The sequence below is a fragment of the Schistocerca serialis genome, chromosome 3 (genome assembly GCF_023864345.2).
Source record: "Schistocerca serialis cubense isolate TAMUIC-IGC-003099 chromosome 3, iqSchSeri2.2, whole genome shotgun sequence".
Classification (NCBI taxonomy): Eukaryota; Metazoa; Arthropoda; class Insecta; order Orthoptera; family Acrididae; genus Schistocerca; species Schistocerca serialis.
This window is the reverse complement of record NC_064640.1, coordinates 847,625,368-847,638,899: the sequence shown is the minus strand read 5'-3', so window position 1 is coordinate 847,638,899 and position 13,532 is coordinate 847,625,368. Positions and strand designations below refer to the sequence as shown.

The window sequence follows — 13,532 nt, the reverse complement described above, 5'->3', positions numbered from 1 at the left end:
TGGATATTACAGGAACCATAGCAACGATAATAGTGTGTCAGGTGGAGTTTGTGTTTATGTCCTAAACTCAGTCTGTAGTGAACATGTACCCCTTCAAACCCCTCTTGAAGCTGTGGTTGTCACAATAAGGACGACGCACGAAGTAACTGTCTGCAATGTATATCTTCCCCTGGATGGTGCAGTGCCCCTGAATGTATTAGCTGCACTAATTGATCAACTCCCTAAACCTTTCCTACTTCTGGGAGATTTTAATGTCCATAACCCCTTGCGGGGTGGTACCATGCTTACTGGCTGAGGCAGAGATGTCGAAACTTTACTGTCGCAATTCGACATCTGCCTCTTAAATAATGGGGCCGCCACACATTTCAGTGTGGCTCATGGTAGTTACTCGGCCATTGATTTATCAATTTGCACCACAGGACTTCTCCTATCTATCCACTGAATAGCACATGACGACCTGTGTGATAGTGACCACTTCCCCAGCATCAGGCACAAGGACGCCTGCCCAGATGGGCTTTGAAAAAGGTGGACTGGGGAACTTTCAGCTCTGCCGTCACCGCTGATGCTCCCCCACATGGTAACATCAATGTGATGGTTGAGCAGGTGACTAGCACAATTGTTTCTGCGGCAGAATACGCGATCCCTCGCTCTTCAGACTGCCTGAGGCATAAGGCAGTCGCTTGGTGGTCGCCGGAAGTCGCTGAAGCAATTTAGGAGCATCAGCGAGTTCTACAGCAGCATAAGCGACATCCTTCCTTGGAGCACCTCATACCTTTTAAACGGCTCCGTGCCTGTGTTCACTACCTTATCAAACAACGGAAGAAGGAGTGTTTGGAGAGATAAGTCTCCACCACTGGGTGCCAAATGGCACCTTCGCAAGTCTGGGCAAAGATCAAAGGTCTTTTTAGGTACCAGGCCCCAAAAGCTGTCCCTGGTGTTACCGTATATGGCGAGTTATGTACCGACGCAAACGCAATTGCCGAGCACTTTGCCGAGCACTTTGACCTGCACTTTGACCTGCACTTTGCCGAGCACTTTGACCTGCACTTTGCCGAGCACTTTGACCTGCACTTTGCTGAGCACTTTGACCTGCACTTTGACCTGCACTTAGACCTGCACTTTGGCCTGCACTTTGGCCTGCACATTGACCTGCACTTTGGCCTGCACTTTGACCTGCACTTTGCCGAGCACTTTGCCGAGCACTTTGCCGAGCACTTTGCCGAGCACTTTGACCTGCACTTTGACCTGCACTTTGCCGAGCACTTTGGCCTACACTTTGGCCTGCACTTTGCCGAGCACTTTGCCGAGCACTTTGCCGAGCACTTTGGCCTGCATTTTGCCGAGCAGTTTGGCCTGCACTTTGGCCTGGACTTTGACCTGCACTTTGACCTGCACTTTGACCTGCACTTTGCGTTGGAGAATTACCGTGCAGCCTTTCGCACACTTAAACAGCGGCTGGAAGAGAATGTCCTCTCATTCACTACATGCTGCAGTGAATCCTATAACGCCCCATTTACAGAGTGGGAGCTCCTCAGTGCCCTTGTACATTGCCCTGACACAGCTCCTGGGCCTGATCACATCCACAGCCAGATAATTAAACATCTCTGATCTGACTACAAGTGGCATCTTCTCCTCATCTTCAACCAGCTCTGGTGCTATGGCATCTTTCCATCGCAATGGCGGAAGAGCACCATCATTCCGGTACTCAAAACCGGTAAAAACCCGCTCGATGTCGATAGCTATCGGCCCATCAGCCCCACCAATGTTCTTTGTAAACTGCTGGAATGTCTGGTATGTCGGCATTTGGGCTGGGTCCTCGAGTCACGTGGCTTGCTGGCTCCATGTCAGGGCGGTCTTCACCAGGGTCGCTCTACCACTGATAATCTTGTGTCCATAGATTCTGCCATCTGAACAGCCTTTTCTTGACAGCAACACCTGATTGCCGTCTTTTTTTGACTTACATAAAGCATAAGACATGACTTGGCGACATCATATCCTTGCTACATTGTGTGAGTGGGGTCTCCATGGACCACTCCAGATTTATATCCAAAACTTCCTGTCGCTCCGTACTTTCCATGTCCAAGTTGGTGAATCTCAATAGTTCCATCCATATCCAGGAGAATGGAGTCCCTCAGGGCTCTGTATTGAGTGTCTCTCTATTTTTAGTGGCGATTTACGGTCTAGCAGCAGCTGTCGGGCCCTCTGTCTCACCTTCTCTGTTTGCAGACGACTTCTGCATTTCGTACTGCGGCAGAAGTACTGTTGTTGCCGAGCGGCACATACAGGGAGCCATCCTCAAGGTGCAGTCATGGGCTCTAGCCCATGGCTTCAATTTCTCAGCAACAAAGTCGTGTGTCATGCACTTCTGTCGGTGTCGTACTGTTCATCTGGAACCCGCACTTTACCTTAATGATGATCCACTCACTGTAGTAGACACATATCAATTCCTAGGACTTTTTTCGACGCTCGATTGACTTCGCTCCCTCATCTTTGTCAGCTTTAAGCAGAAGTGCTGGCAGCACCTCAATGCCCTCCATTGCCTGAGCAACACCAATATGGGTACAGATCGCTCTACACTGCTGCAGCTCTACAGAACCCTTGTCCAATCCTAAATTGACTATGGGAGTGTGGTTTATGGTTAAGCAGCGCCTTCAACATTGCATTTACTCGACCCTGTGCACCACTGTGGGATTTTATTAGCGACAGGAGCTTTTAGTACGAGTTCAGTGACCAGTGTCCTGGTGGAGGCTGGTGCCCTCCAATGTAGATCGGACTTGCGCAACTGCTCATAGTTACCCTGAGCATCCGAATTACCATCTCCTTTTCCTGCCCACGGCAGTCCATCTCCCGCATCGGCGGCCCAGATCAGGGCTAATGATTGTGGTTTGCGTGCGGTCCCTTCTCTCCAAACTGGAGTCCTTCCCTTTACCAGCTCTAGTTGCGGTCCGTTCACGTATGCCTCCATGGTGTACACCTTGGCTGCAGCTTCGTCTGGACCTTTTGCATGGCCCTAAGGACTCCGTTAACCTTGCTGCTCTCGACTGTCACTTTCCTCTCAATTCTTGACGTGTCCCGGGGCTCTGAAGCGGTTTACACCGATGGCTCAATGGCTGATGGTCATGTAGGCTTCGCATATGTTCATGGAGGACATGCTGAGCAGCACTCGTTGCCAGTTGACTGCAGTGTTTTCACTTCAGAGCTGATGGCCATATCTCGCGCTCTTGAGTACATCCACTCATGCCGTGGCGAGTCATTTCTCCTGTGAACTGACTCATTGAGCAGCTTACAAGCTATCGACCAGTGCTACCCTTGCCACCCTCTGGTAGCGTCCATTCAGGAGTCTATCTATCCTCTGGAACAGTCCCGCCATTCCGTGGTGTTTGTGTGGACACCAGAATACGTCAGAATCGTTGCTGACAGGCTGGCCAAACAGGCAATGCAGAAACCGCTTCTGGAGGTAGGCATCTCCAAAGCTGACCTGCGTTCTGTCCTACACCACAGGGTTTTCCGGCTTTGGGAGACGGAATGGATAACAGCATGCACAACAAACTGCATGTCATTAAGGACACTACGGATGTGTGGAAGTCTTCCACGCAGGCCTCTCGCAGGAAATCAGTTGTCCTCTGCCAGCTCCGCATTGGCCATATGTGGCTAACGCATGGTTACTCCATTGCGAGGACCCACCTCAGTGTCACTGTGGCCCCCTAAATGGCAGTTGTCCACCTCTTGCTGGACTGCCCACTTTTAGCCACTCTGCAGCAGACTTTTAACTTTCCCAGCACCCTGACTTTGGTGTTGGTCAACAATGCCTCCACAGCAGCTTTAGTTTTACGTTTTATCCGTGAGAGTGGGTTTTATACTTCTATCTATGTTTTAGTACATGTCCTTTGACCCTTTGTGTCCTCCACCCTAGTGCTTTTAGGGTGGAGGTTTTAATGTGTTGCAGAGTGACTGGCTTTCCCTTTTTTTCTCGTGGTTGGCTAGCCACTGTAATCTGCTTTCATGTTTTACTCTCTTCAGTTTCTAGCGTCCCTGTTGTTCCCTTGTCCTCTTTTGTTCCTTTTAGTGTTCATTGCCTTCCCTTCATTCTTGTGGCTTTTCCTTTCTTTCTGTTTTGTGTTATACGTTTCGTCCATTTTATTCTCACACTTGTGGCATTATTTTATTAGGAACAAGGGACCGATGACCTCATAGTTTCCTCCCTTCTCCTGCCTTTAAACAAAGTAACCAACCAAACATGATAGGTAACAAAGTGAAAATGAATAGTTATAGAGTATACAATTATTTTTTGGTGTTGCGATTCTTTTCCCCCATTAGTGTCATCAATATTGTAGCAGTTTTACTCAGGCAGCAGTTCCACAAGGGCACAGGGCTATAGCAGACAAGGAGATGACATGGAGTATGTGCTTCAGACTTAGTACCACAGTGCAGCAGACCTTCCTGGCTCACTCCAGCAGCAGCCCAACTCCTGTCATGATGGCAACGAGGCAACAAATTGCAACCTATGCACAGCAGCTGTTTCTCACCACCGTAGTGGACATGCCTCTGTGCCACATGCAGAGGCTGCCTGGGTGCAGTAACTCATTTGCAGGATTGGCTACCTCTGCAAGATTACTCTTCACCTTCATGCATTGCTGACACCCATAGAACGGGGCAAGGCCATCTCCCAGTATAGATACAGTGATAATGTAACAGTGCAAAATAAAACATTAATTTTGATAGTCTCTTCTCTCTCGTCCTTCACCAACCATGAACTCCCCACTGTCTCCCATCCTGACATCATAGCCAACTGTCCACCCCAAGGTCACCTATAACATGCAACTGTTATGAGCACCCACAGAAAGTGGTGGTTGAAGGATGGCAAAAGCACTGGTAGGTGACAAGATGCTGAATCTCCATGGCTGATCATAGAATGTGGAGGTCAGAGACTTGCCGGCTCTATAAAGGCAGACAGGGAGTGCTCAGTGGTAGATCTGATGACACAGTGCTGAACAGGCAGAAGTGTTAAGGGGTGCATAGTTTTGTACACATTATTGAAAATAAGCCCCCACAACAAACAACCCTTGTGTGTTCACATGTTGACCCAAGGACACTGCCAGTTGTGATTGCAGTGGTCACAGAATCAGGGAGATTAAGCCATGAATCAATGTAAATGTCTTGCTTAGTTAGATGGATCACATTTCTTGTTACACAAGATCAGTAATTGTTTCTGGATATACAGGCCAGGATGCAGGCCAATTGGAGTAGTTTTATTCTCTGTTGGACATTCACCTTGTTTTTCGTGGGAAGTATAGAAATAATCAGACACATTAAAGCTATGGAGTATATGGACACTGTTGTAGACCATTTACATTCCTTCATGCTTGATTTCTTTCTGCCAGTGATGGCATCTTCCAACATAACTTTCCATGTCTCATGCCTGGAAACATCCTGTAGTGATCTAGGAGGCAATACAGTTACCTCACGTTGATGTCTTTACCACCAGATTCACCTGATTTGAACCTAGACATTTAGTAGCATAACAATGCTTCAATCTGGTTCCTGACAATACTATATGTAGCTCACAATGAGTTGCTCCACCCCACAGATGAAATGCACAGACTTGTCTTAACAAAGTTTGGTCTTGGCTGGTTCTGATTATACAAACATCAAAAAACATTTTGCATCACCCCGGTTCCCAGAACTCCTAAAGATAGATGTTGACTGTGGATATTGTATCACAGACACAGTCCCTTTGACTGTTCAGAGATCCCCCTGCGGGTCCGGGGGTTAGAATAGGACTGAGGTATCCCTGCCTGTCGTAATAGGTGACTAAAAGGAATCTCGCACTTTTTGGCGCTATAAGTTCTGGTCCCATTTTATGATTTGACCTGCCACTTTCCAAATTCCACAGAAGTGCAGGCCATATGGGGAAGGACACCTTACATGGTGCAAGAGTTGTCCATAGTGCCCTTAGATTCGATCTCCTGAACCTCTTGTCATGGCTTTGCATATCCACCTGCAACTCAAGTATTTGCGCGAGGACACTTTACAGGGTATGTCACTTGCTTATGTTGTCTCCTGTCCTCATTCGCCCCCATGACAGTATTGTATTTCTCTGTACCCACTATCCAGCATGGTAGCCAGTCCGTTGTAGTGGGGCTGTCATGTACCCATTTGGTAGTAGTCCCCTGACAACACAGGGATTGCACTGCTGATGCTTGAACTGTAAACTCCCCATGTATGCCAAGAAGTAGATGCCTGTCTTCCTGCAGCATCAGGACTCCTGGCAATGGTCATCATGCCAGGTGGCCTTTGCTGTGGCTGGGTGTCACCTGTGGGGAGAGCCCCTGATCAGAGAGGGTGGCATCAGGGCAGATGACCTGCAATGAAGTTGACTAAGTCATCTCTCGCTGGTGACCATATGCCACCAGCAATCTCTGCGAAGGGCAAGATCGAGTACAATGCTGACAGATATGACACTAAATTGTTTCCCCCCCCTCACTACACCATGCGAGGAACAGTGGGCTACAGAAAGAAGAGAGCCATATTCACCTCGGTATTTAGTCTGTAAAAGAATAGACGGGGACTCCTTTCTACTTATGAAGCTTCAATTTTTTGTTGAACATCTTGAGGATAAGCCTGGGGAAGTGACAGCACTGTGCAAGAAGAGCAGTGGTGCAGTCTTTATTCAGACAGCACCCCAGCCCAATCCTGGGCGTTACTCGCTTGTGACCAGCTGCATGATATTCCAGTTTCCATCACTCCCCATAAAAGCCTCAACATGGTCCAGCGGATTATTTTCCATTGCGATCTACTCTTGCAGTCTGATGATGAGCTACGTGGCAATCTAGATTGGTGGGGTGTTCATTTCATCTAGTGCGTTTACAGGGGACCCAAAGACAACAGGGTTGCTACTGGTGCCCTCATCTTGGCCTTTGGGGGTGATTCATTGCCTGAAAAGGTCAAGGTGATGGTTTACCACTGTGGTGATAAACCATACATCCCTCCCCCTATGCAGTGCTTTAATGCTGGAAATTCAGGCACGTCTTCCCACTGCATTTCCACCGCCACATGACAAGACTGCGGACATCCACTGCATCCAGACACTCCCTACCACGTGTATCAACTGTGGAGACCAGCACTCCCCCTGCTCACCAGACTGCACAGTACTCCAAAAGGAGCTAAAAATCATGAAATACAAGACCTTGGACCGGTTGACTTACTAAGAGGCTAAACGTAAATTTGATCGATAACACCCCATTTGGTTGATCTCCACATGTGCTGCTGCTCCATTACAATTGCCATCACAAGTACCAGCCATACCACACTCTGTGCGCCACGAACAGGGGGCCCTCCAGGCCACCGGAATACATCCGCCCCCTTGGTGGTAGGGGGAAAATCTCCTTTCGTTTCTCCCATAGTACCTACTTCGGGAGCAAGGCCCCCAAAATGCAGGGGACATCAGTCCCCTCTCTCCAGCCAGAGAAGCAACAGCCTCCTCCAGCTCCTCTCATGCAGAAGGGGTCCTTTGGTACCCTCTCTCCCAAGGTCTCTACTAATGACACAGGGGGGACACACACCAGTGGCTAAAGGAGCCAAAAGCTGCTGGACGAAGGGCTTCTCGGTCTTCCTCTGTGCCTGAAACTAATTCAGAGAAGTACTCCCAGCGCCCATAAAGAGAAGAAAGAGGGCAAGTAAACAAAGAAGTTTGCTAAGAAAAAGGACCCTCCAGAGACCAATTATGCACCTGCAGTTGAGGTGGATATCTCACCATACCTTAAGGACCTGGATCTCACTGACATGTCATCCACAATAGGAATGGATACAAATACTCAATCGGTGGCAGCAGGTGACCCTGAGGCGTAACCTGCCTCCTTGCATGCTTCATGCCTTCCCAACCTCACGATATCGTCATCCTCCAGTGGAATTGCTGCAGTTTTTTCCACCACCTGGCTGAGCTACGGCAACTGTTAAGCTTTACACCTGCTTTCTGCACTGCGCTCCAGGAATCTTGGTTCCCGGCAATGTGAGCCCCTACCCTCCATGGCTATACGGGATATTACAAGAACAGTAGTGCCTATTATAGTGTGTCAGGTAGAGTTTGTGTCTATGTCCTGAACTCAATATGCAGTGAAACTGAGCCCCTTCAAACCCCTCTTGAAGCTGTGGCTGTCAGGAAAAGGACGACACAGGAAATAACTGTCTGCAACATATATCTTCCTCCAGATGGTGCAGTACCCCTGAACACATTGACTGCACTGATTCATCAACTTCCTAAACCTTTCCTACTTTTGGGAGATTTTAATGGCCATATACCCTAGTGGGGTGGCACTGTGCTTACTGGCCAAGGTAGAGATGTCGAAACTTTTCTGTTTCAACTCGACCTCTGCCTCTTAAATAGTGGGGCCACCACACATTTCAGTGTGGCTCATGACACTTATTCGACCACTGATTTATCCTTCTGCAGCCCAGGACTTGTCCTACCTGTCCACTGGAGAGCCCACGACGACTTGTGTGGTTTGACCACTTTCCCATATTCCTGGACGTCCAACAAGATGGGTTTTAAACAAGGCAGACTGGGAAGCTTTCACTTCTGCTGTCACCACTGAATCTCCCCCACAGGTGCCATCAATGGTAGTTGAGCAGGTCACTATAATGATCATTCCTGTGGCGAAAAAAACAATCCCTTGTTCTTTAGGGTTCCCCCCCAGTGAAAGTCAATACCTTGGTGGTCATCAGAAATTGCTGAGGCCATTAAAGAGTGTCGGCGAGCTGTACAGCGACATAAGCAGCACCCTTCCCTAGAGCACCTAATAGCTTTTAAAACAGCTCCGTGCCCATGTTTGCCGCCTTATAAAAAGATGGAAACAGGCGTGTTGGGAGAGGTGTGTCTCGACCGTTCGGTGCCATATATCACCTTCCCAAATCTGAATGAAGATCAGATGTGTTTGTGGGTATCAGACCATGACAGGTGTTACTGGCATTAACATCAATGGCATGTTATCTACTGACACAAATGCAATTTCCGAGCACTTTGCTGAGCATTATGCCCCAACCTCCATGTCGGAGAATTATCCCCCAACCTCCATGTCGGAGAATTATCCCCCAGCATTTTGCACCCTCAAACAGCAGATGGAAAGGAAAGCCCTCTCGTTCACTCAATGTCACCATGAACCGTATAATGCACGTTGCCCTGACACAGTTCCTGGGCGAGATCAGATCTGCAGTCACATGATCAAACATCTCTTGTCTGACTACAAGCTACATCTCCTTGTCATCTTCAACCAGATCTGGTGCGATAGCATCTTTCCATCGCAATGATGGGAGAGCACCATCATTCCAGTGCTTAAATCCAGTAAAATCCCGCTTGATATGGATAGGTATCAGCCCATCAGCCTCACCAACGTTTTTTGTAAGCTGTTAGAATGTATGGTAAGTCAGCGTTTGTGTTACGTTCTGGAGTGACGTGGCCTACTGGCTCCATCCCAGGGCGATTTCCACCAGGGTCACTCTTCCACTGATAACCTGTTTCCCTCAAGTCTGTAATCTGAACAGCCTTTTCCAGATACCAACATCTGGTTGCCGAATTTTTTGATTAATGAAAAGCTTACAACACGACCTGGTGACATTATATCCTTGCCGCATTATATGAGTGAGGTCTCCAGGGCCCGCTCCAGATTTTTATCCTAAATTTCCTATTGTTCAGTAGTTTCTGTGTCCAAGTTGGCACCTCCCATAGTTCCCCCATATCCAGGAGAATGGGATCTCACAGGGCTCTGTATTGAGTGTATCTCTATTTTTAGTGGCTATTAACTGTCTTAGCAGCAGCTGCCGGGTGTTGGTCTCACCTTCTCTGTATGCAGATGACCTCCTCCAGTACTGGTGTTACAAGCGGCACCTACAGGGAGCCATCCACAAGGTGCAGTCATGGGCTGTAGCCTAGTGCTTCCAGTTTTCAGCCGTGAAGTCGTGCGTCTTGCACTTCTGTCAGTGTCGTACCATTCATCCAGATCTTTTAACTTAATGATGATCCACTCACTGTAGAGGATACGTATAGATTCTGAAGACGGGTTTTTGATGCCTGACTGACGTGGCTTCCTCATCTTCATCAGCTGAAATGGAAGTGCTGGCAGCACCTGAATGCCTTCTGCTGCCTGAGGAACACCAACTGGGATGCAGATCGATCTATGCTGCTGCAGCTCTACAGAGACCTTGCTCAATCCTGCCTTGAATATGGGAGTCTCATTTATGGTACACCGGTGCCCTCAGCATTGCATTTACTTGACCCAGTACACCATCATGGCATTCAACTAGCAACAGGAGCTTTTAGCATGAGTCCAGTGACCAACTTCCTGGTGGAGGCCAGAGTCCCTCCATTGAAGGTTAGGCATGCACAGGGGTTCATTCCCACATTGGAAGCCCAGGTCAGGGCTTACAAGTGCAGTTTGCATCCGATCTCTTCTGTCTGAAGTGGAGTCCTTGCCTTTACCACCTACACTTGGGGACTATTCACGTACACCTCCATGGTGTACAACTAGGCCAAAGCTTTGCCTGGACCTTCCACATGGCCCTAATAAATACAAATGTTTGTGGGAGTTGCATTCACTAGTAGTTCATAAGAAATATAAACTGCCTTACCAAGCTACAGAAGTGATGTGTGGAGTGGTACATTACAAACAAGCACAGATATGATAATTTAACAGTGAGTTTGTACTATCATAGTATTTTAACAAATGAGTAAAAAATACAGGGCAAACAAATTGTGATTATCATATGTTAAGGACGGGCTGCAAAAGTTGACATGTAGCTATAGGAGTACTAAAACTCAAGCAGTTGAACTTCAGCTGGGTATGTTTTGAGAAGATTTAACAAATACGTTTAAAAAAAGTGTGAAGGCTCTTCACCAATGTGAGGAGTTAATGTACAGTTTTTCCTGTTAAGTGCTATTTAGTGATTATAACATATTTGTATTACAAAAAGCCATAGATGTTTTGTGTTTATTCAGGACCCCCAGGGCAATACTCTTTCTGAATACATTCATGAAATCATTAACATGCCGACTGATGAGTTCGTTTCCACATTATTTCATTTGATTGGCAAGCATCAAGTATAAAAGTATAATTTTAGCATTCAACAATGATGAAATCAAAGTATGCATTGATTGCCAGACATGGTCAAACACACCAGGAGTTTCTTTGATTGCAACACCTGCAAAGAAAATTCTTGTGACGTGATCCATTTCAGACTACACAAGCTTACGATACATGAGAGATTTCATGGCTCTCACAGAAAGAAACCAAGACTCAATAAATCCAGTGACCTGGTCCACCATGCCCAATCACTTAATGCAATAATGACTTATTCAAACACCTATGAATAGCCAATCCAAAATGAGCATGCACCCCATTATGCTGGAACCACATGCTGGGCGTCACATTTACTGTAGCATTTTCAAGCAAACTGGGAAGAACCTGTTCCAGAAAAGTCTGATAATAAGTGGGATGGTAAAAGGTACTGCTCAATGAAGCACTCACTGACCTAACCCACCCACATGTTAGCTGTGAACTGATGTTGTGCAATATGGTGCTGCATGCTGTGGGCATTTCCTGGTACCCATAACTGCTCATTGTGGTAAAGGAATACACCATCTCCCCTCCGGAAGTTTATATATATAATAGAGGGAAACATTCCACGTGGGAAAAATATATCTAAAAACACAGATGATGTGACTTACCGAACGAAAGTGCTGGCACGTCGACAGACACACAAACATACACATGAAATTCAAGCTTTCGCAACAAACTGTTGCCTCATTAGGAAAGAGGGAAGGAGAGGGAAAGAGAAAAGGATGTGGGTTTTAAGGGAGAGGGTAAGGAGTCATTCCAATCCTGGGAGCGGAAAGACTTACCTTAAGGAGAAAGAAGGGGTATACACTCGCGCGCGCGCCCACACACACACACACACACACACACACACACACACACACACACACACACACACACACACACACACGCACACATATATATCCATCTGCACATACACATTGTGTGTGTTTACTGCAAAAGCTTGAATTTCATGTGTATGTTTGTGTTTGTTTGTGTGTCTATCGACCTGCCAGCACTTTCGTTTGGTAAGTCACATCATCTGTGTTTTGCTATGGAAGTACTCTGGTTCATGTTGTGTATTTTATTCATCACTATTTGCATAACCTTGTTGCTCTTGCAGGCCACATTGCTGATGGACACAAAAATCATGTTCCCAGTAAGATTTCCTTTTAATCCATCAAAAATCAAGCTTGAAGATATAGAAGTACCAGAGGTGTTGAACCTACCAATGCTAAAAAAAGTTTAAACTTGTGAGACACTAGTTCATCAGGAAAACAGAAATGTGCTCTACTACAAGGTTACATAGATTTCCTTCTGGAGATCTGGGTTCTGAAGTAATAAACGTAAAAATAGTAATGAGATATGTATTTATTGTTAAATAGTCATCAGCATCCTATAAATGTAAACTTCTTTATTCCTTCACTCTAATATTCATTTCATTCTTAATATTTCGTAATAATGTTAAGCTATCTGCTTACAGTTTTTTTGTTCATCGAAATTATATATAAAATATCTTGTATAATTATTTAAAATATTTGCAATTTGTGTGCATATGGCTGTTGTTGAAATATGTGATTAATGTTTGGCTCTCATGTGTGAGGGGTGTGGCGGGGGGGGGGGGGGGGGGGGGGGGGGAGAGGGAAGGTAGTCGTGTTTTGTGTGTGTTTGGATCTGTATAATGTCCTAATTCATTGTCAACATCAAATATTTGCAGATGTAAAAACAGATGTTGTCATGACAACTTTGTTTACTTGTAACACAACTGTCATTTTTCCTCCTCTATCTGTGACATCAAAACTTTGTTCTAAAAGTCAAAGAATGTGTATATACTATGTGGAGCAGTGTTTTAATCTCTCTTAATTCTCCACAATGATGGTTTATTTAAATGTCATGGCACTACTAGACTATTATTCCTTTTTGTTAAAACTATTTCCAGAAAAATAGGGTTCAGGAGACAGAGAAATAAAATGTTGTCATCTGACAGATCAGTAACCATGAAGAAACTGAACTACATAAGTCATTTTTATTTCAAGGACATTTATTGTTTTTCCGTATTCTCACTTTTGCTCTAATATGAAAGAAAAATTTCAACCATATCTTTGGTATTCTGTTTATCTCGCCACCTTCTTCCTCTTATACTGATTCTTCATCATCTGTTCCTCATTAACACTTAGGTAAAACTTGTATGATTAATTTCAGGATGATTTTGTTTTTCCATTTGCAGTCATTCCTCAGTGTCTGCCAACTGGGTATCTATTATAATTTACTCCAGGGCTCTTAAATGTAAAGTTGTATCTCCTGTACTCAGGCAGGACTGCTTATTTTATTTTCCTTTTTTTAGTGACAAGTTACTTTCAGCCACTTATGAGTGCCAAATTACTTTGTTGTGATCATAATGTGGTTTGTCTGTAAATGAACAGTACAAATATAAGTAGGTGTCTGGAG

The 13,532-nt window shown here is 45.9% G+C and overlaps 1 protein-coding gene across 1 annotated transcript in view; it reads left to right on the top strand.

The window, feature by feature from the left end:
- LOC126471259 (unconventional myosin-Va-like) overlaps positions 1-12,333 on the top strand; it is a 131,350-nt gene extending 119,017 nt beyond the window's left edge. Inside the window, exon 8 of the mRNA XM_050099378.1 lies at positions 12,208-12,333. Within this exon, the coding sequence (XP_049955335.1) occupies positions 12,208-12,333 (126 nt within the window). The remainder of the gene's footprint in view (positions 1-12,207) is intronic.
- The last annotated feature ends 1,199 nt before the right edge of the window (positions 12,334-13,532 follow it).